Source organism: Gracilinanus agilis, chromosome 2 (genome assembly GCF_016433145.1).
Source record: "Gracilinanus agilis isolate LMUSP501 chromosome 2, AgileGrace, whole genome shotgun sequence".
NCBI classification, from domain to species: Eukaryota; Metazoa; Chordata; class Mammalia; order Didelphimorphia; family Didelphidae; genus Gracilinanus; species Gracilinanus agilis.
The window spans coordinates 279,873,230-279,897,011 of record NC_058131.1 but is presented as its reverse complement, the minus strand read 5'-3'; the positions used below and the strand labels follow the sequence as shown (position 1 = coordinate 279,897,011).

General features: G+C 38.1%; 1 protein-coding gene across 2 annotated transcripts in view; it reads right to left on the bottom strand.

The window, feature by feature from the left end:
* MED27 (mediator complex subunit 27) overlaps window positions 1-23,782 on the bottom strand; it is a 269,247-nt gene that overhangs the window by 6,621 nt on the left and 238,844 nt on the right. For both annotated transcript variants that reach the window (XM_044663962.1, XM_044663963.1), the window contains one exon: window positions 22,634-22,675. In XM_044663962.1, the coding sequence (XP_044519897.1) occupies window positions 22,634-22,675 (42 nt within the window). The remainder of the gene's footprint in view (window positions 1-22,633; window positions 22,676-23,782) is intronic.

Below are 23,782 nucleotides of genomic sequence, written 5' to 3'. Positions count from 1 at the left end.
GCCACTCCCCAGACCTGATAGTTTTCCTCAATTCCAATGTTCAGGAAAACAAAAGAGAGGGAGGACACACAAGTCAATTGTGCAAAAGTCAGGGAGAAAGGAGGAATAAAGAGGATGCCTCATAATGGCAGCCACCAGCTGTTGTCATTTTTAAAAAGCAAAACACTGTGCAGTTCCTAAATTGGGGTGGGTGTGCAGAAAATGCCTACTCTCAGCCCTGGGGCAGATAGCAACTATGAGATGTATTTAGAATGGGATCCAGAATTCTGAACAAGCACACTTCTTTTCTGACACGCAACCTTGCAAATAACAAAACATTTTTCTTGGCACTGCCTGAACCTCTCCTTTGCACTTATCACATTCTATTTGGATTTTTACTTATTTATATACATGGCTTAATCACCATTCACATTTACATAATGCTTTATGGCATAGAAATCGCTTTCCTTACAACAACTCTATGAGAGAGATAGTATGAATAATATTATCCTAGTTTTACACTCATGGAAATTGGAGTTCAGAGAGGTTCGGTTGCTTCTCCCAGTCACACAGCCCTGGGCTAGCTTTTATGCATCAGTGTACAGTTTTTGCATCAGTGTTCTTTGGAATTACAGAATGTGCTCTTTCCTAGTAGTCAAGCTAGTTTATATGAAATCTCTCTTGTTTTTCACATGTAGACAGAGAACAGAGAATATTACAGAGAATATTTGTTGTTACAACAAAGATCCCATGATCTCAAAGATATAAGTATGTTTTCTGGTGATACTATATATCTCCCTATACTGTGCAGTCCTTATCCACCTCCTTCCATAAACCCTTCATGGAGAGTTAGTCCAAAATTCTGAAAGCTTTCCTGTTTCTTTTCTTCTTTAGTGGAAACCCCTGCACTGCTCAAGCTGGCTGTCTATTCTTCTTTGCACTTGCTGGATGAATGGGCTGCCTTCTTTTCTGCCACTTCTGAAGCACAAGCTATTGCTAGTCACACAGCTATGGTCCACATATGTGTTGCTATGTGACTTTCTGTGCCTTTAAAATATGCATATATGTATATACATATGTGTGTATATCTATATAAACCCTCACCTTGTCTTAGAATCAATACTAGTAAGGGTTCCAAGGCAGAAGAGTGGTAAGGAAGAGCTGGGTAATGGGGTTAAGTGACTTGCCCAGGATCATACAACTAGGAAGTGTCTGAGGCCACATTTGAACCCAGGACCTCCAGTTTCCAGGTCTGGTTCTCTGTCCCCTGAGCCACTAGCTGCTCCTGCTACTTATAATACTGATTCTTCAGGGAGAGACATTTCAAGATTTGCAGTTACCGAGCATCATTGGTAGAATACTAGTATTAAAATAAAACCCACCGCCCCTTCAATTTGGATGGGGTGAAGATGGGAGGAAAGGGAGTGGCTAGTGCAGAGGAATGACCTGGGAAAGAACTGAGAGGTCAGAGGATTAGAGACCGTGTAGACAGTAGGGTTTTGTAAGGTAGGACAAAGGGAGAGGTGGAAAGCCAAGAGATTAACATTCCTAATTTCTTTAACCAATCCTCATGACATGAGCTCAAGACTCTTTCAACATCCTTGGACACTCTCCAGCTTATCAACGTTCTTTTTGAACTGTGGTGCCTAGAACTGAACACAATACTCTAGATGGTGCCTGGATATGGCAGGAATACAGAGACATCATTTCCTGTCTTATTCCTGGAAGCTACACCTCTCTTAATGCAGTTCTATCATAGCTTTTTGGCTACCACATCACACTATCGACACATTGTTTGTAGTCCATTAAATCTTTCCCAATTCTTTTTCCAGGCAAACTGCTGCCTAAACATGTCTTTTTCATTTTGTATTTGGGAAGTTGATTTTTTGTACCCAAGAGTAGAACTTTACATTTAACTTTATCAAATGTCATCTTGTTAGAGTCCACCTGGAGGCACTCATCTGTCAAGATTGTCAAGATTTTTTTTATCTTGACTCTTATCTAGTATATTAGCTATCCTTTCCAGCTTTATGTCATTCCCAGATTTGGCAAGTAAGCTATACATCCATATCCACATTACTGATAAAAATGTTAAACAGTATAAGGTCGAGGAAAGATTTCCAAGGTACTCCTCTGCTTCTGCCAAGATGACACTAAACCATTAATGACTATTTTTTTAAATATAGCCATTCAACCAGTTATGAATCTATTTAGTTGCTCTATGGTCTAGCCTTTTCCCACAAAAACAGATTGAGATATTCATCAAATATTTCGTTAATATGTAGATAAGCCACCTACAGCATTGGCCTGAATTTAGTAATCTTGTCCAAAAAGGCAATAAGGTTAGTTTGTTGTGATCAGTTCAGAAGGAAGTGAACCCTGCTCTTTGTAATTCCTGTCCCCTTTTTGATAGTCACCATCTCTTTAAATATCTGCTCTAGAATTCCTCCATTTAAATCTCTTTTAAATATCTGCTCTAAAATTCAAGATGATTGGCCTATACTATGTTGACAATTTTGCTGCTTCTTCCTTTTTTGGGGGGAAGGTAGGGTTGGGGGAGGGGGGAACTGAGACATCTGCACTTATCTCCATGACCTTTTGAATATTACTAACAACTAATGGTTCACATTCTGGAAAACAATTTGAAACAATCCCCCTAAAGTGACTAAAATGTGCATATCCAGTGATTCAGTGATATGTCTACTAGATAAAGGAGAAAAAGGACCTACATGTACAAAAATATTTATAGTACTCTTGATGGTGTCAAAGAACTAGAAATTAAGGGTGGTACCCATTAATTAGAGAATGGCAAAATAAGATTTATGAATGTAATGAGATACTATTGCACTATAAGGAATGATGAAAGGGATGGGGTTAAGAGAAACCTGGGAAGATCTGTATAAACTGATATAGAATAATGTGAATAGAACCAGGTGAATAATTTATATTATAACACTATTAAAGACAACTTTGAAAAACTTAAGATCTTTGATCAAAGCAATGTAATGTCATAAGACTCATGATGAGCTATGCTACTCATCTCCTGAGACGTGATAGACTCAATAGGTAGAATGAGACATATATTTTTGGATATGGACTATGTCTGTTCTGCTTGATGATGTATATTTGTTACAAAGGTTGGCTTTTATTTTTTCTTTTAAATTGGGGGGAGATGGGAAGGAGAAAAATTAAATATTCATTTTTTTTAAACCCTTACTTTCCATCTTGGAGTCAATACTGTGTATTGGCTCCAAGGCGGAAGAGTGGTAAGGGTAGGCAATGGGGATCAAGTGACTTGCCCAAGGTCACCCAGCTAGGAAGTGTCTGAAGCTGGATTTGAACCTAGGACCTTGTAGGTTCCTAGGTCCTAGGACCTCCCATCTCTAGGCCTGGTTCTCAATTCACTGAGCTACCCAGCTGCCCCCTAAATGTTCATTTTTCAAAAATTACAAAAGAAAAGAAAAAGAAAAAACACATGTATCTGGGTATGGTTTATCTGGGTCAAATGATTTGAATTCAAGGGAAACTAGGTATTCTCTCACCCTTTTCTAATTTGCTTTGGGGATCAGCCACAGGTAAATAAGGAGATGGTGGAAGAATCTCCCCTACATTACAAAGACCTTCATACTTGCCTCTTCTTTATTGTTCTACCAATCACCTAAGCATTCAACCTCAAAAACTTGGGAGTCAGTTGACTTTTCTTTTGTTCTCACTCCCTATAATAAATTGGTTACCAAGTTCTTTTGTTTCTATCTCCACAATCTTTCTCATATCCCTTTGCATATGGCATTCTTAATAAAAATTGAATTGATGATCTGTTCTTTCTTCTACACTGCTTTTACATTCATTTGGAATCTGAGAGCTTCCAAATCCTTCCCTTCCCTTCCAGTCCTCTCATTTTACAAGTGAGGAAACTCAGACAAGGGAAGTGCACAAGTGCTCAAAGTCATAAAGCTCCTCAGTAGTAGAAGAGGACCCAGGCTGGTGGGCTTTCCATAGCACCGGTGACAGACACACTAAGCACCAGCCTGAATGCAAAAGCATAGGTATCTTCACTGTATTTATCTACTTTCTCATTGAGGACTGGAGGAATATGGAGTGGCCTTAAGGATTCTCAGGCCCTAACAAGCACATCAGACCAAGAAGGTATGAAGAAGGTACTTACTTTAGTCTAAACAGACTTATTCGTACTAGTTTATCCTTATACAAACCTTAGGGGAAACTCCTGTTTCCTTAATCTCCACTTCTATCCTTTGCCTAGTAAAAAGGAGACTATTTTTTCTTTAAAAAGAACAGGACCCAGTCCTTTGAGAAAATGTATTTGATCATTTTTATAAGATGAGACAAACTTTTTTTTCTAAAAATAATTTGCTGTTTGTATAAAAATAAGTGACCAAGTATGTATATTTCGAATTCAAAACTATGCTTTTGCTATATGTATCATTAATTTTCAGGCTTGGGTTCCTTTTTCCAGGAGAAAAGTAGATCTGGTGGGTTATACAAATTGGCTGTTACCAAATACATTTTGGTTAAAGTTTCAGAAATTGGATAACATTTTATTTAATGAAAATGTCTTCATCCTTAACATAGAATCATGACACTCTTGTTGGAAAATGCTTAATGACTTGCCTTCTAAATAAATTTGAAAGCCCTCTAAAAAAAAAAAAAAAAAAGAACAGGACCCAGGAAGGTAAGTGGAGTAGTTGGGTTCTTGCCTCTACTCTGGGACCCCCATCTGCTGTTCTGATGTTGATATTTTCTATATTTCTGAGGGTCCTATGCCTTCTGACTGCTATAGTTTTTGTGAGTTTTTTTTTTTTTTTTTTTTTGTGTGTGTGGATAGTAGGTTATAAATAGCTCAGAGAACTCTGATGTGAACCATGGACGTTATTGACATAGTATTGTTCTTTGTGTAGGAAATCTGTATGCTACTACCATTTCAATGGATTTCATGAGCTCTAACTGTAGCTAGTAGGCATCAAGGTCAAACATTTGCTATCAGTTTCAATCATAAGCTGGTCCCTCATTTAGAGAAATAAAAAATTAACTTAAGAGTCCTTCCTTTAATGCAACCTAGGGATTTAGGGTTGCTCTAAAAGTTTAAAGATCATCCCACTCTTGCAAAGGATTTCCCCCATCCTACCTCTTGCACCCCATCTCTTGCTATGGGAAATGATCAAGTCAATGCTACAAATACTTCTAGAATGGGTATGATAATTCACTCCCCATTCTTGGGACTCTCTACACCAGGACTCTCTTCCCCAGCTCTAATACCCCACTTGTTTTGTTCCCCTTCTTTCAGAATGTAAGCTCCTGAGGGCAAGAACTATCTCACTTTTATATTTGTGTCCCCAGTACTTGGCATAGTACCTATAAATGTTTGTTCACTGGCTTATTCATTCATACATTCATTTAAGGAATCATAGGATTTGAAGTAGAAGGGCCTTCAGATGTCATCTAGTTCAATTCCAATTTAGAGATGAAGACACCAAGAGATAACAAGGTAAAGTGATTTGCCTACAGCCACAAAGGAAGTAAGAATATAGTAGAAATGGGGAGTAAGTATGTATTGATTGGCCTATGGTACAAAACTTTGGTAGTACAACAGAAAGAGTGTTGAAAATCTGGCTTTCCATCTCATTTGCAAGACTTGCTAGTTGTGTGACTTTGGTTAAGTTAATCTATGAGCTTCAGTATTTATAATTTATAATTTATAATATAGAGATAAAAATAGCTGTACTATCTAACTCACAGGGTTGCTGTATGAACAAAAGGAGATGCCTTTTTATTACTGCATAAATATCTGCTATCATAACCATTATTATTCTTTTTGACTAGACCTGTTGATTTCCATCAGGGTGAGGAACTAAAGATGGAGAAATGGGTATCCATGTAGCTTGCGCTGCCAATCTGTAACTTAGAATCTTAGAGAGTTGCCTAGGGCAATGAGAACTTAAGTGACTCATCCAGGGTTATGAACCAGTATGTGTCAGAGGCAGGCCTTGAATCCAGATCATCCTGTCTCTGAGGCCAGGTCTCTATCCACTCTGTCATGTTGCTTCTCTGGCATTAAAGTGGGAGAGCAAGGACTCTAACTCAAGCCTTTTATCTTCATTCAGATCTTGGGCTCTTGTTGATTCCATCTCTTTGACTCGCTGATGATCCTGGAGAAAAAGAGTTCCTGGAGTTCCAAGAGACCAAGTGTTCAAAATGGAAATAATCCCTCCTATTCACATTGCTCTGAGACACATACTCTTAATAGGAAGATTATTTGAGAGAATGTTAGTGTAAGGGGCAGCTCAGTGGCACAGGAGAAAGAGAGTCAGGCCTAGAGACAGGAGGTCCTGGGTCCAAATCTGGCCTCAGACACTTCCTAGCTGTGTGACCTTAGGAAAGTCACTTAACCCTAATTGCCTAGCTCTTGTTCTTTTGTCTTAGGGTTGTTACTAAGGAAGAAAGTAAGAGTTAAAAAAAAAAATGTTACTGCTAAAGCAGACTTTACAGACTATCTTCTTATACTGACAATCCCAGAAGTATAAAGTCTCTGTCTTTCTGGTTCTGAAAAACAAAGTTATTTCAAAAATTCACTAGTTGAATATGAAAGTGATGTTTTTAGAATGAGATGAAAAAAGAGGACAGACAGGCCTCTTTCCAAATAGGGTTAAAAGTATGGTAGAATAGAAACAAGGAACTTTTTTTTTTTTTACATGCATATCTAGACTCTAATCTATTTCCTAGATTTTTACTCACAGGTTAAGCAAGCCTAGAAGGCCTAAGCTTGGAAACATCTAAGCCTGTGGGGGTAGGGATTACTTCAAAAAAATCAATATTGCCTCTTTTGCTTGATGAAGGAGCAGTTTGCAATGGCTCTAAAGGACTTGTAATTTATCCACCTTCATTAAAAAAAAAAAAATGCTATCAGATAGGGCCCCAAAGATGCAACTTTCTGTTGGTGTGGAAATGTTAAAAAAAAAAAAAAAAGAGAGAGAAAGGAACAGAGATACTGTTTTTAGGCTGAAAAAGAGGTCAGCAAAATGCAGTGTAAAGAGCATGAACATTCCCATTTGACAAATGGTCAAACGATAAGAACACAAGCAGTTTTCAGATGAAGAAATCAAAGCTATCAATAATCATATGAAAAAATGTTCTAAATCCCTCTTGATTAGAGAAATGCAAATTAAAACAACTCACACATATCAAATTGGCCAATAGACATTTAAGGAAAGGGATAAATGGAGGTGATGTGGCAAACCTGGGACACTAATGTATTGTTGGTGGAGTTGTGAACTGATCTAATCATTCTGGAAGACAATTTGGAACTATGTCCAAAGGGCAATAAAACTATGTATACTCTCTGATCCTGTAATACTACTACTAGGTCTATATCCCAAAAAGATCACAAAAAAGGGGAAAGGACCTTCTTGTATAAAAAATATATTTACAGCAGTTCCTTTTGTGGTGGCAAAAAATTAGAAATTGAGAAGTCCATTATTGTCCAACAAATTGTAGTTTATGATGGTGATGGAATACTATTATGCTATAAGAAACAATGAACAGGATGATTTCAGGAAAAACTGGAAAGACCTACATGAACTGATGCAGAATGAAATAACTAGAACTGGGAGAACACAGTATACAGTAACAGAAATATTACACAACAATCAACTGTGAAAGATTATTCTCAGCAATACAGTGATCTGAGACAATTCTGAGGGACCTATGATAAAGAATGCTCTGGAGCAGGGGTTGGCAACGTATGGCTCTTGAGCCATATCTGGCTCTTTTGAGGGCCAGATATGGCTCTTTCTGCAGGAGCCATAAAGTCAATTTTTTTTCAGGCACTGTTACAGAAGCACGTACTGTGAGCACTGTACGGCTCTCACGAAATTACATTTTAAAAAATGTGGCGTTTATGGCTCTCACAGTCAAAAAGGTTAATGACCCCTGCTCTAGAGAAACAACTGATGGAGTCAGATGAAGATCCAAACATACTATTTTTCACTTTAGTTCATTTGTTTTTATTTTGGGATTTTGGTTTTATATGAGCATTCTCTTACAACAATGAAAAATATGGAAGTATGCTTTGCACAAGTGTAATGCAGATCAAATTGTTTGCCATCCCTGGGAGGGGAAGGGAAGAGAAGGAGGAAGACAATTTGGATCCTATAATTTTGGGGTTGAAAACTGTTACTACATAAAATTGAGAAAATAAAGTATCTTAAAAAAATTTTTTTTAACAAGCATGAACCTGGGGTCAGAGTCCTGGGATTCAAATTCTGTGTGATCCTGGGTAGGGAAGAGATCTCTAAAGACCCTTTCAAGTCTCACTCTTATGAGCTTATTGACTGGCTATGTAGAATAAGTGAAAAGGTGCTCAAAGGCCTTGTTGCCTAATTGATCTGACATCATGCTGGTCATTCCTGGAACCCAATCATAGTCACTTCTTTTGGCTAAATTATTTTATCTCCAGGAAGCTCCTAATGAGAATCTACTTGCCTCATATGAACAGATTAATTTATTGAACTAACTGTTAGTCATCTAGGAGAGAGATTGGGACATGAGACAGTTTTGATGTTAGGGAGATCAAGAAAGGTCAGAATCCTAGGAAATAGGCCAGGGAGAGTAGCCCTCACTTGGGGGGAGGTGAAGGGAGAAGGGGGAGGAAAAGCAGAACAAAGCTAGATTTTGGGGAAGACAAATATTCACTCAATTTTACAATTTTATTTAGGATTGGCTTTGTACAGAGGCATGAGGAACCCCACAAAGGTTCTTGGGGAATTAAAGAGTTATGGTGATAAACGCAAATAATAAAAAAAAGGTGTGTGCTATTTAGAACCATTTTCTATTGGTACAATGCCAGATTAAACTGTAGGGTACCAAGAAAATAAAAAAGGTGGGGACACCCAAATTGTTCTGTGCTCATTTGGTAATATTATTTTCAGTAGGAATATCCTCATCGTCAGAGAACATCTAAAGATATATTAAAGTTCTCAGGAAAATAAGGAGACAAGCATGCAGACCATAAGGGTGAGAATATGTACAGTCCAGCTGCTCAGAAGGAAAGCAGTGTGACTGATGTTAGGGGAGAGAGAGCCCTAGATTGCAACCTTGGAGACCTGAGTTTCAATCTCAGCTCTGCCTTTAATTAGTCATATGAACATAGGGAAGTCATTCCTGGGCCTCAGTTTCTCCATCTATAAAACGAGGGAGTTGGAACAGAATTGTAAAATCTCTTTAAGCTAGAGAATTCTATGACCTGCAGTCTAAATTCATGCAGTGAGTCAGCACTAGAATAATAGCCAAATTGAATACTAAACAGACTTAGAGTGAGAATTTCAGAGCTATGGCCTATCTCCTCATGGTGACCATAGGATTTGCTACAGTTTCTCTGGCCTAGGCTCTTTTTCTGCTTATTTCTTCAGAGGGGCTGCTATTTTCCCATTCCTCAACCACAGAACAGGTCACCATTCCTGTCTTGGAGGTTTACATAGTCTTACATAAGTCTTTAAGAAGAAAGATGCTATAGAGATGAAAAATTACTACTTTGTTACTTTTCTAATGCCAGAAACCCACAAACCACTTTCAAGGCAATTCATAAAGCCTTTAAAAGAGAAAGCAGGATGGGACTCAAGTAGTCTTCACCAAGGGCAATTCCATTATGTTTTAGTAAGGGTAGGAACAGCCAAATACCTCATGGTCTGATAAAACCCTCTGACTCCTAAGGGAGCCTGGGAGAGGAAAGGGATTGCAGGTAAAAGAGAGGCATCAAAAACAGAAGGAAAAAAACAAAACCCAAACCACTGGCAGAGGGTGGGTAGGGTGGGTGTTAAGAATCAATCGCTGATTAATCCTTTTCTGGTTTTAGAGGCTTAAAGTAGTTGGGAAGTGGGAAGGGGGGGGGGTTAACAGGGAAGGGGAGAGGGCTTTTAGAAGTATATCTAATAGTACATGTATAACCCAGATCGAATAGTCTGCCAGCACCAGGAGGGGGATGGAAAGGGAAGGGAGGGAGATAAGTTCGATCATATAACTTAGGAAAACTTGTGTGGAAATTTGTTATTACATGTAATTGGTAAAAAAAAATTTTAAAAAGTATAACTAAATGTGTCTAATAAAAGACAAGCTGACACTTGACCCCCATTGCCTACCCTTACCAATCTTCCACCTATAAGTCAATACACAGAAGTTAAGGGTTTAAAATAAAAAAAAAAAAAAAAAAAAAAAAAAAAGACAAGCTGAACCATTTCAACTGTCTGGGCAGCAGCATACTGATCCTACTTGGCAGCAATCAGCTGCAAAGGCCCCCAGAGCTAAAGTTTAACAAGGCTCACTATTTATACGTTCTGCTTACCCAGCTTATCTGACAAAGACAAACCAAAGGCCCAGGGAGGGGCTGACCTTCATTCAGGATGACCCTGGAAATGCCCATCTTTTCTCTTTCACCAAATGCCATCAATACCCCAATATTTGTCTCTTGCATGCATTCATCTGCATGGTCACTTATTCAGAGATTATTGACAAGAATACATTTTCATATATTAGGCTGATCACTCCCTGGGCCTCACGGGGTGCAAAATCACAACAATCCAGAAACACTGAACATATAAAGCAAGAATTCAATGCCTGGTAAACAAATGCAAATATGACCATTAATGACACATAACTATCTTCCCTAGAAACAACAGAAAGTCCCATTGCTTTGTGGAAGCTATCCTCACTCAGATTAAGGTTCCTCACTAGGTTCTTTCTGGCAAGATTCGGGGGAACTGTATAATAATGCTTTTGTATAAATAGGTTGTTAAATAAAACAGAACTGTGATTTGCTATAAAGTCTGAGTATTGACACATAGGGCCTACTTTCTAGTCTTTTAAAACTCTTCATGTATGGTTTTTTCCAAGTGGCTTCTTAAAAAGGAAGACATAGAGCTGGTAGAAGGAAAGTCTGAGTATAATTATCCCTTAATATTTGTTAAGCATTTTCACTGCCCCAAAAAACTGCACATTGAGCACACACATCTCTATGTCCAGAGATGGTGTACTAGCTCTTTGAGACTAGAGGGATGACACAGCCATGCTGGCATGGTCCCCTTATGTGGGAGGGCAGAATCATCCCATTTAGGAATATTTAATTCTTACTTAGACACTTTATCCTAACAGTGATCAACTACAAACGACCAAGCAAACTTTCAGTATGTCAGGTATACTAGTTGCAGTAAGTGCTTGCTTGGTATGGAGCGGTATCTCTCTAAACACACTTGGGTAAAATGCAGGCAACTTTAAAGCCAAGACCCAGCTAGAGGGCTAGATAAGGAGGTTTACCAGCAATGGTGAGTGAGCAAAACAGTCTATAGCTATAGCTGTCTCCACTAAACAGTTAATCATAGATCAGCCACTAAGGATCATGGAATATCAAAGCTTAAAGGAGCTAGCACATCTTTTGATCTGTCTGGCCCATTTGGAATTTATTCTTTGCTTGGATTTGGGTGGGGTGCCACTTGATGTTTTTGTTTTATTTTTGTAAAATGCTACCATCTATTTCACAACTTGAATCTTATAGGGGATAAAATGAGGTCCAGAAGAGGAGTGACATGTCTAAGGATAAGCTAGATGCCTTCCCCAGCACAACACTGCCAGGAAGATGGCTGATTTGTTGCCACACAAAGAACTAGATGATCCAAAGGCTATTTTATTTTTCTTCTTTACTTCTAAGTAAAAAAAAAAAATGCTAAGAGAAGTATGTGCTGATCCTTATGATCCCGTCTTTCAGTTCTGTGCCTGGCTACCCGGCGCTCTACACACCTTGCCTCTTTTCTTGAGACACCCTGCCAAGATTTAACACAGGCAGGAGCTCTAGATTCACTCTCATTCTTCCTAAGTTACTGTATAAAAATTCATACTGGGTTGAAATGAGAGGGTTAAAGATCAAAACAGTCACTGCACCTGCAGAGTTTAAATGTCAGAAAAATATGAACACACTAAAACCATTCGTGACTCTTTTGTGTTCTTGCCCTTTCAGATAGTCCCCCCACCCCTCCCCTTATTTTGGAGTTCCATTCTCTGAATCCACCCTGCTGTAGCTATGCTGGCTATAAAAAGCTTCTTCACCCCAGGACGAAGTTCAAGAAGGCCCCAGGGGACCACAGTAAATGATGAGACCTGTTAGCAGTAATGGGTCCACTGAGAGCTGTCCCCAGTCCTAATCCACTTAGACACACTTAGGTAAGGGGTCTAATAAGGGCAGCAAAGGCTTGGGGATGGTGTCAAAGTTTGAAATCAAAAGGAAGAGGAAATTTAGCTTTATTTGTCAGGGTTAACTAGAGGATCACAAGATTCTGGTCCCTATCTCTCTGACACAGACCACAGGCCTGGGAGATTCTGACAGGTGTGTACTTGTTTTATCAGCCCTTGATGCAATTCTTTTGGCATTAAAAGGAGTTTAGGAACCTGGGCTGGCTTTGCCAGGCAACTGTCCTGTCCTTCACTGTCACATTGAAGGAAAAGACCTCGAAGGGCTTCCTGCCTTCTTAGCATGCTGGACCCTTTCTGTGGTGGCTACTGCTACTATTTGTGGGCAGGAAAACACATGCAACACATAGTAATTGCAACCACATAATGAGAACCAAAGGAAGGAAGCCCTAGGGGTTTTTAACACCAAAGCAATGCAGAAGCTATTGCTGCTAGTAATATTCCCAGCTTGGTGGAGGTAGAGAATTACAGTATCTCCTACTAGCTATTAGGAAATTTGGGAACCATTTTCTTGTTCAAACGTAAGTATGTTCATAGTTATACAACCATGGATCCCCTTTATATCAAGGATAACGTAGCACCTTCCTGAGTAATGTTGATAACTGAGCTTACTACAAATTACTATAATTAAGTGGGCAGGGGGAAAAAAAAAAGATGAAAGCCTGAAAGGAAATATTTGGATTAACTAGCAGGAGAGCACTATTACAGACAGTACCATTACATTATAAAACAGTATTATCCAGGTGGAAGAGAAAAGAAATATTCCTTGATACAAGAGTAAGGTGGCTGCCTTGGACACTTCCTAGCTGTGATCTAGTTTTTAATAGAAAGTAGAAGGTTCAGGGGTGGTTGGCTGGTTGCGCTTCTAGTCTCTGATGGCAAACAGTGAGAAATTACAACTTCTAACCATTAGCCATTTCTAATAACATTCATTAAGATAGTGACTATTAAAGATATTACAGCCACTTCTACATTATTTCCTCATTGTTATCTACTTTACTACTATACAAACAACTTCAAAAAGAATACACTGTGTTATATGAAAATAAACTGCATTATAGAATCCAAGCCTTTTCCATGGCAATAATTAGTTCAAAGCTTTATTGGTAAAGAATTATTAAGGTTAATTCTGTACTATATTACTTTCCATTATGTTCTTATCTACTTGATACAGAAAAGGAAATATTTCACTAGAGAAAAGAGGATTCTTTAACGTACTAATTCTTACCTGTCTCAAAAGAAAAAAAAAGTACTTCAATGGTATCTGCCTTTGACACAAATATACAAACATACTATAACCTATGCCCAAATGGCTGACCTTTTTATCTTGCTGAGTCTAATATTAGAGGTCAAATTATTTTATTTTAAGTTATATGTGGAATACAGAGGGGGAGTTTGGCACTTTTAGTGTCTATGCACAAATACACTATCAGATGAGATACTCCAGTTCTCTTATCTCCACACATTTTTGCCTTTTGTGTTTCAGTTTCCAATCTGTTATTTAAATTGCCAGCAAGTAAACAAGAGGAACCCCATAATCCCTTCAAATGGACTTCTAATCTTAAACTCTAATTCATTTCGAGCTTATAAACAACTTTTAGACAAAGTGTGTAATAGGTTATTTTTAGGATGAATGAAACAAAAATAGAACATATTCTAACCAAATCTATGCTTTATATTTTATGACTTTCTAATAAACTGCTTCCATCTTGCATTAAGAAATGCTCACAAGGTAGAGCATTTTTAAAAAATGGAAGTAAAGGCATTGATGTTCTTGAGCAAAGGGTATTTGCATGAAAATTGGACCATTATTAAAATACTTGGTTATTGGTCCACGTTGCTTAACTGCCATGAGTGAAATGATCATCTGCTTTTTGTGAACTAGAAGCTAGCAATTAATTGCAACACTACAGAGGACAAAAGTTGTAGGCCCAGTTAAAAAAGAAAAAGGACTCTGCTTTAATGTCCCTAACAATTAAAACAAAGGGAGCAACAGATAATGAGCAGAGTTTCCATTCCTTAGGATGTTTTTGACAAACTACTTGGGAGGCAATTACAAGACAGGGCTGCTAGGAAGAACTGTGTATCTAAGGCCAAGAATCTGTGCAAGCTAAACAAGTGAATTTCTCCCAAAGGAATGGCCACGTAGATAAGGAGGTTAAGATTAAGCATTTGGCTCACTGCAATAAACATCAACTTAGATTATACCATGGTTTTCTAAAACTAGAAGGTAAGGAATCTATTGTCTTCATTATATGACTGGTTATCTCCACTGGTGAGGATGTGGTGGCAAAGAGGTCCTGGTCATGGTTATGACTGTCTCCTTCTCCTCATTTAGCTTTGCTCTGTTTCTTGCCTATGCCAATTGTGTTACCTTTGGTCATAAGAGGAATCACTAATGATAAAATGTTGATATTCGGTGTAACTCTATCACTACTATTGATTAAGCTAAAAATATTCTTTTGGTACCTAATATCTTCAGATAGTCCACATTACTTGATTGTAACCAAACACCTTTGTTAGGAGCGTTTTTAGTTATAAATTATGTCAACTATCATTTGCATTGTGAAAGAAAAGCAAACTTTGTCAAGGATCTGTTAGAAAAAGGGGGAAATATGCTCCCTCTTAATTAGTATGGAGAAACTGGCTCCAAATACTATTGTTGGGGTTGTGGATAATGAATAGCTGGGCAAAAGGTTACTGAATGGGTACAAACTCTTCTAGGAGGAAGGGGGAAATGGAAACCAGGATTCTTTCAGGCTACCTAGGCAGGGGTATGGGAAAAGCTCTCAGACCATATGAGCATAGAAAATGCTTAGCTTACTCTGTTAATTAATTCTGAAGCATTTATTAAGCGCCCAGCATGCTCCATACATAATTAAGTATTCAGGATACAAAGAAATAAACTAAACAGTCAATACCCTCAAGGAGTTTCTATTTTATGGAATGGAGCAAGAGGAACAAATAGAGAGATAAATAAATACAAAATGTAAGAAAGGAAAATTAATTTTGAAAAAGAGAAGGATAAGAAAAGGCTTCACATGCTCATTTTGAATTGAGCTAGCCATTCTTTGAGGTAGAGGTGAAGAGGGAGTACATTATAGGAGGAATAGCAAGTAGTTCAGTTTAGAATGCAGAATATATAAAAAAGGGAGCATTGTGTGATAAGCCTGGAAATGTAGCCTGGTGTCAGACTGTGAAAGGTTTTAAATGCCAAAGAGAGGAGTTTGTATTTTATCCTATAGGCATTAACATGGTAATGAGAGTTAGATGTACTTTATGAATACCATTTTGGCAATTTTGTGGAGGATGAACTAGAGAACAGTAGAGAACAGTGGAGAACAGTGGAACCAGAGGCAGAGAGAATGAGCAGGTTAGAGTAACCTGGGCAAACAGCGAGGAAAGCCTGAATTAAGTTGGTGGCCATATGAGTAAAGAAGATGATGCAAGGCATGACTGAATGAAAAAAAAACATTCATTAAGCTCTTACTATGTGCAAAGCACTGAAGGGTACAAATAAAAAAGATAGTCAGACAGAAAAGGCCTATGGTTCTTAGAATTCAGCTGCGAAGCAGATATTAATGACATGCTGGGGAGGTAAAGATCACAAAACTTGGCAACTGAATGGGAATGTAGGGTAAGAGAAAATGAAGAATTGAAGATGAGTCTGAGTTTCTGAACTCAGGTGACTAGAAAATGGTGGTGCCCTCAAAAGAAATAGGACAGCTAGGAACATGGTTGGGTTTTTGGGGAAAAGATAATCAATACTCTTAGGCATGTTGAATTTGAGATACCTATTGGAATGTCCAGTTGGAAATTTCTAATAGATAACTTTAAACCTGGGTGATATGAAGAATACTGGGACTGCCAAAAGAAACAGGAAGTTAGGAAGAGAGTTTATTTTTTTGGAGGAAAGATAATGTTGTTTAGACATGTTGAGTTAATTATAGAATATCCAGCTGGAAATGTTCAATAGGCTGCTGGTGGGGTGAGAATGCAGCTCAAGAGAGAGATTAGGACTGGATAAGTAGATTTGGGAGCCATCTTCATAGAGATGATAATACAATCCAGGAAAATTAATGAACTCACTAAGTGATATAGTGTCTATTATGTGCTTAATATTCTTTATGTCAGGGACAGAATCATTTTTTAGTTTCGTATCTCTAGAGTCTCAGGTTCATATCTTAGAATTATCCTTACTTCCTCTTACTCTGCTTATCCAATCAGTTGCCAAATCTTGTCATTTCTACCTTTAAAAGTTCTCTCACATCCAATGATTTCTCTACTCACAAAGCTGCCATCTTAGTTCTGGCCCTCATAATAGCTCATTCCATCAGAGATGTCAAACATGAGGACCCACAGGCTGCACATGGCCCACAATACTCCCAAGTGTAGCTTGAAGCAGATTAAAATATAATACGGAGATATTTAACAAGTTAAATACAAATACAACAAAAATAGATAATGTTACATTTTGAAATTCAATCAATATGTGGCCTTCAGGTATCTTTACATATAGTTTAGTGGCTCCTATTTCTATTTAAGTTTAACATCACTGACCTAGATTACTTGGCCTTCCTGACTCCAGTCTCTCACCAATACAAAGAATCCTACACACTGATGCCAAAGTAATTTTCCTTAAGTGCAGATCTTATCATGTGACTCCTTTACTTGGCCAACTCCAGTGGCTTTTTTTTTTTTTTGCCTCTAGGCTAAAATATAAACTCCACTGTTTACCTTTTAAAGCCCTATACCATTTGGATACTTTCAGCATCACATAGTTTCCTTTTTATTTTTTGAATGCTTGTTTTTGCTTTGTCAGAAAGTATGATTGTATCTCCTGTGTTTTTGGATTCACTTGATGCACAATAAACTTTATCCTCTCAGTTTTCTTTGTATGTCTTTGTTTTTAAAATGTATTTCTTGTAAAACAGCAGACTGTACAGTTTCGCTTCTTAGCTAATTTGTCACTATTTTTTTCATTTTTTGAATTGTTTAATCCATTCACATTTAAAGTTATGAAAGTCAGGTTTATATTTTCCTCCATCTGTCTCTAATGTTGGTTTTTTAAAAAAAGGTGTGATCCCCACCCCCACTCCTTTTTGCTATAAACACAATACTATGCCATTTAGTTACTTTACCTTAATTTTTTTTTAAGTGGGTCTGTTCCCACTGGCTCTCTTCTACTCACCTCTAATCCCCTCTTGTTTGTTACCCTTTCCCTTTGGAGTTTTGTTTATTAGTTCCTTTTTCTCTCTTGAAAAATCATGGTTATGTAATTCTTCCCTTCTCTTTTCCTCTTAGTAAGTAGAATCCTTCTTCCTTTCTTGCTCTTCAACTGGTCCTGTCCATTAGTTTTAAATTTTTTATTTTTTGTATCTCTTTCCAGAAGGGATTTCTTTCACTCCCTTTCATCCCCCTCATTCTCTGATTCATGACCCCTATAACTATCTGGTCTTCTCTATACCTTATGTTCTCTCAAAACTTCCAAGGTATCCATTCTTGGCTTTCCCATTGAGGAAATTTCTGCCACTGCCTTGTAGAGCTTATCTCATGGATTGCTTTTTTCCCCACCGAATCTTGCTCCCAGAGCAATGCTAGCAGGAGAGAAAACATTGTCCCTTTCACACTCCTGATTATGCTGCTCACTGCTGATCTTTTACCCTTCCACTTTTTGGGGTCTACATATGTCTCAAAATATCCTCCCTGGGTCCATGTTCTTCCACTCTCCAGATGCCAGCTGCCCCTAAAGGTTCTCGTCCCCCATCCTGATGAAGGATGAGTAGACTTTTCAAGCACTAAATCCCACAGGCCATAGTTAGGCATCCATATCTCACTTTATAGACCTATAATCTTCACCTATAGAACCATTCAGCAATGAAGCACCTTATGCCTCCCAAGTAGGGTCTCTTTCCTTCCCTCCTCATTTCAATCCATCCTTTCTTCCTTACTTCTTTCCTTCCTTTCTTCTCCCTACCTACTCTCCTATAGACTCTTCTCTTTAAGAAAGAAAAATATTTACTCTGAACAGTCTTTTCTTTTTAAATTTTAGAGTTCCAAATTCTTTTCCTCCATCCCATCCCTTCTCCTATGTACTGAGAAGGCAAACAATGATACATATGAGAAATCATGTAAAACATATATTTTTTTGAAAAGCAAGAAAAATAAAGTGAGAATAATTATATTTTGGTTTGCACTCAGAGTTCATCAATTCTCTCTGTGAAGGTGGATAGCATTTTTCATTGTGAGTCCTTTGGAATTACCTTGGATTGTTGTATTGATCAGAGTAGCCAAATCTTTCATAGTTGATCATTATAATATTGCTGTTACTGCATACAAAGATCTCCTGGTTCTTTTCAATTCACTTTGCATCAGTTCATATAGGTCTTGCTATGGCTTTCTGAAACAACTCTCCTTGTTGTTTCCCATAGCACAATAGTACTCCATTACGATCAGTCATTCCTTGTCCAGTCATTCCTCAAGTGATGAATATCTCCTTGATTTCCAATTCTTTGTGTAGGCTCTTCTCTTTCTGAGACCAAAAAGGTCTCCTTTATCTTACTGTGAGTCCTTGATTTGGCTTTGTCATGCCACACATTCTTCTCTATCTCCACCCCCAATTCCCTCACCTTTCATGTACTCTTCCATATTATAAAGTAGCCTCATCACCCCATTCAAAATCATTTCTAGTGTTGCCAGATTCTGTCTGTAATTCCCCTTATCTGTTTCTTCACTGTTACCTCTACTAAATTTCTGCTGTCACTCCTGTCTCCTTGTGTACATTTAGAAAGAAGTTTTTTACTGATGATCTCTTTGCAACAACTCTGTTGTTGCAGTCCTTGGTTGTTTCCTTTATTCACTGTTCCTACATTTCTGTTGTTTGGAGAGTCAGAGAAGCAAATCTTTTCAGTTCTAGTTTTTTTTTCTAAAAATGTTTCAAGGGCCTTTTTATTATTCAATGTCCATCTTTTCCCCTGAATAGTTAAGCTCAGTTTTGCAGTATAGGTCATCCTAGGCTGCAGCCTGAGCTCTACTGCTCTTTGGAATACATTATTCCATTCCTTCCTATGTTTTTCAGTGGGTGCAGAAGAGTCTTGTATTATTTGAATTTCTTTTCCTTCATATTTGAAGGTCTTTCTCCTGATCACTTGCAGAACTTGTTTGCAAATTGAATTATTAAATTTAACTACTATGTGCCTTGGAGTTTGTAGCCTTGGGTCTTTTTTTCTGGAGGTGATTTGTAGATTCTTTCAATTGGCATTTCATTTCCAAAGTCAGAAGTTCTGGGCAGCTCTCTTCTACTACTTCTTTCATTAAGGTGTTAGGTGTTTGGGAGACCTATGATCCTCAGATCATCTCTAAATATTCCATCTTTAAGATCAATGTTTTGCCTGAATAGCAAGCATATTTTCTTTTAATGTTATTGTTTTTTGCATTTCTGCTTCTAGATTGTCCTTTACTCCTATGTATTTATATTCCCCATTTTACTGTTGTTTCTTTGGTAAGGTTTGCCAATTAATGCAGATTCTGGTTTTTCTATTCTTTCCTTTATTTTCGCTGCACAATTCTGCTTTCACAATTCTCATTTCTCTTTTGAACCACTCGGGAACTGTGTATTGTGGTTCCACATTTTTTTCATATGCCACAGGTTCCTCCTTCTCATCAAGACTTGGAATGTTTTCCTTTGTTTTGCATTTTTTATTCATAGATGACTGAACTCATTTGACCTAGAGGCCATATTTTCTCTGTTGTTCAATATTTTCCCTGTTGATTTATCTGCTTATATTCAAGGTCTTTGAGTTTTCTTCTTCCTGAGATCTTTGGTAATTTCAGGCTACCCCACTCCCTTATATTCTACTACTATTTTGCTTCCCGACTCCCTCTCATCTAATGGTAGTTTCCTAGTGCACTAGGGTCTCATAGAGTGTTAGCCTTCTCCCATGTTGGAGAATTCACAATTTTCTCTGCCTCAAGTGTTTTCTGGGTGGATAGAACTGGCTCCCAAAGGCTGCTGAGTACTTTCCTTCAGGCTTGATTGAGTACTGCATAGTCCATCCTCCTTCCCCAACAACAGTGTCCTACTCCACATCCCTCTGTTCCTTGGTTCTCTGGGCCAACACCAACAGTTTTTGGAGCTGTCTAGCATTGCTGCTACAGGGCAATCTGCTGAATGGCAGGTGGGTTACCTGGTTGTTGAGGTCCCTAGCAGGCTTTTGTTCCTTCTATCAAGGAACAAACTTCTATAGCCTGGAGCCAGGGTCTTTTCAGTACCAGAAATCGGTGGGGGGGGGCTGAGGAGCAGGGTTTTGTTAAAAACCCAAGTCTTTGGTTCTGCAAGTGCACCTTGCTGCCAGTAACATGGGAAGTGGTGGGTGGAGGGGAGAGGTCCTGAATAAGTACAGGATCAGTGAGCATCAATTCATTATTTTTAACCTTCTTTTGGATTCTAGACTATGGGGAGAGTTGACATCAATTAATTAATTTTTTAAAGCCCTTACCTTCCATCTTGGAGTCAATAGTATGTACTGGCTCCAAGGCAGAAGAGTGGTAAAGGTAGGCAATGAGGGTCAAGTGACTTGCCCAGGGTCACACAGCTGGGAAGTGTCTGAAGTCAGATTTGAACCTAGGACCTCCCGTCTCTAGGCCTGGCTCTCAATCCACTGAGCTACCCAGCTGCCCCCCATTAATTTATTTTTGATGCATAATTTTGAATTAGTTTTGGATTCATCTGAGAGGTCCAGGGCATGAGACAAAATGTTTAGTTCTCCATTTTTTTTTGCTCATGTGATCCAGAAGTCTACAACTATTTTCCCAGTGTCATTGGACATTTACAACAATTCTATCACTCTGCAATCCAACTGAACCTTTCTTCTTTGGGTTGTTTATACGTAATACTATTATTTCTACCTCTATGCCTTTGGACTGGCTATCCCCCACAGGTGGAATGAACTCCCCAGGGAGTCTCTCTTTTCCCATAGGCAACATCTTCTATTTGAGGACTTCCCCCAATAGCTAATGGGATCCCTCCAAAACTACCTTCTATTTAACTATTTTGTGAGAATGCTTCTCTGTATGTGTGTGTGTGTGTGTGTATGTGTGTGTGTGTGTTTTGTTACAAATATAATTAATATAGAAGGATATAATTAAAAATATTATGAGTTTATTAACAGCCATATTGATAATTAAAAAGAACCACATGCCTGCTAAGATTTAATTCAAATGGCCTGTCATACCTTCCCCTTGGCTGCTTCCTAGGAAAGAGAGCGTCACAATCAAGTTCTGAGACTTTGTACCTCTGTCTACGTAATCACACTTCCTGCCCACCTGTATTACACAAGAGGAATCATGGAAAATGTAGTTTTCAAGTCCCCTAAACGTCCACAGGGAGTTTATATCATGGATCTCAATATTAAGACCCCCAAATTTACAATATCACAGTTTATTTGTATTTACTAACTTTATGCTCATTTCATATTAACTTATTATACTGTACCCCACTCCCTCCCCAAAGGAATGGAAGCTCACAAGGAGTAGGGTTTGTTTTATTCTCCATACTAGAACACCCACTGGCTAAAACAAATCTTGGCACATAGCCAGTGCTTAATAAATACCTGCTAACTTAGTACCTAGTAGAGTGCTTTGCATATAATACATCACCTGCATTGAGAGTATAATTTGAACTGATGGGAGTTGATGAACTGGCAGAGAGGGTATAGAGAAATAGAAGGTGGCTTGGGCAGAGCCATGAGGGACATTGGCAGGGGGTGGAACAATTATAATGATATAGGAAAGAATACTGAAAAGAAGCAGCCAGTCAGGAAAACTGAAAGAGAGAACTGTCCCAAAAACCCAAAGAGAAGAGAATATCCAGAAAGAGAGGGTGGTTAGCAGTGTTCAATGCTACCAAAAGGGCAAGAAGAATGATGACTAAGAAAAGGTCATTGTATCTGGTAATTAAGGAGATCGATCACTGGCTGTTTTGGAGTGAACTTTACACTTAGAAGGCATGAAATAAATGTGTATTGAAATAAACACTATTTTGACTGTCACACATAAGAATCTATAGGTGGCACAGAGCACTGGGTTTGGAGTTAGGAAGACATAAGTTCAAATTTGACCTCAGATATTTATCACCTGTGTGACTCTAGGCAAATAACTTTAACCACTGCCTGCCTCAGTTTCCCCAACTGTAAAGTAGGGATATTAGTAGTACTTACCTCTCAGGGATGTTGTGAGGATCAAATGAGATCATTTTAAACCACTTAACATAGTACCTGACACATAGTAAAAGGTATATCAATGCTTGTTATTATTATTACTAAGGCGCTTATTAAACATCTAAATTCAAATAGCAAAGCCTTCAAAGTCTCTCAAAATTCTTAAGCAAGAAACAAAATGCAAAACTTACCTTTTGGAACACCTGATAGTTGGACTTTGACCATATGTCAAGCTGAAAAAGAAAATTAAAAATGATTACTATCAATTGTACCTTTAGATGCTATAATCATTGTGCCTAACATTTGGCTTGAAAAATCAGAAATCCAAATGATGATTTAAATATGAGACAATTTTATGCGATGGAAAAAAAGCACTCAACAGGAATGCAAGAAACTTGAATTCTAGGTTTTACTGGCCGTTATTAAATTGTTGTAACATCTTAGGTGAGTCGCTTTCTGGGCCTTCCCCATCTGTACAGTGAAGTAGTGAGACTAGATATCTTTAAAGATCCCTTTACCTCTAGAATCAACAAATCCAAGAATTACCTCTTTTACCCACAATTAAGATTTGAGCTTTGTTTTAAAAAAAGACAATAAAGAAGTTAGCTTTATCTTGGTATTATCCTTTATCTTGGTATTATAATCATTTTTTCCTCCAAGGTGGAAAAAACTTGGGGATCCAACCCTCTCATTTTCCATATGAGAAAAGTGAGGTAGCAATTGGTCAACAAATATTTCAGTGCCAAGCACTGTGCTAAATGCTGGGAACATAAATAGAAGCAAAAAGACAGTTTCTGCCCCTGAGGAGCTTACATTTTGATGAGAAAGATAATACATAAAAAAAACTGAAAAGAGGATAGGAAGAATATAACCCCATTTAGGGAGGCATGATGGCTTCAGAAGCAAAGGTGTGAAATATGTTCATATTTAAATATATCTTGGCTGCCTCAATTATCCTATCCAGAAATGTTGCTGGGGTCTCTTGTGCTGTCTGCCTGATTTTCTCAAATTTAGACCATGAATTTGGACGATGTGAATTTTTCTCCATGATTTTTATTAGTGACTTTCTCCTTGTTTTAACATTCGGTATATTGGACCTGAATTGAGGTCCAGTTCCTCCCAGTCTACTGGCCATGGTGTCATCCCCTCTGTGTTCCTGGATTCTTCAACAAACTTAGCCCTATCATGATGTGACAAGATCTCACCCAACACATACTAGCAATCTTCAAAGTCTGGGTCATGGGCTTTTATAAATGCCTTAAAAATCTTAACAAATTTCCCAGAGTCATCGTGGAAGTTTGGGATCTTTTTCTTTAAATTTTCCACATCCTCAGATCTAA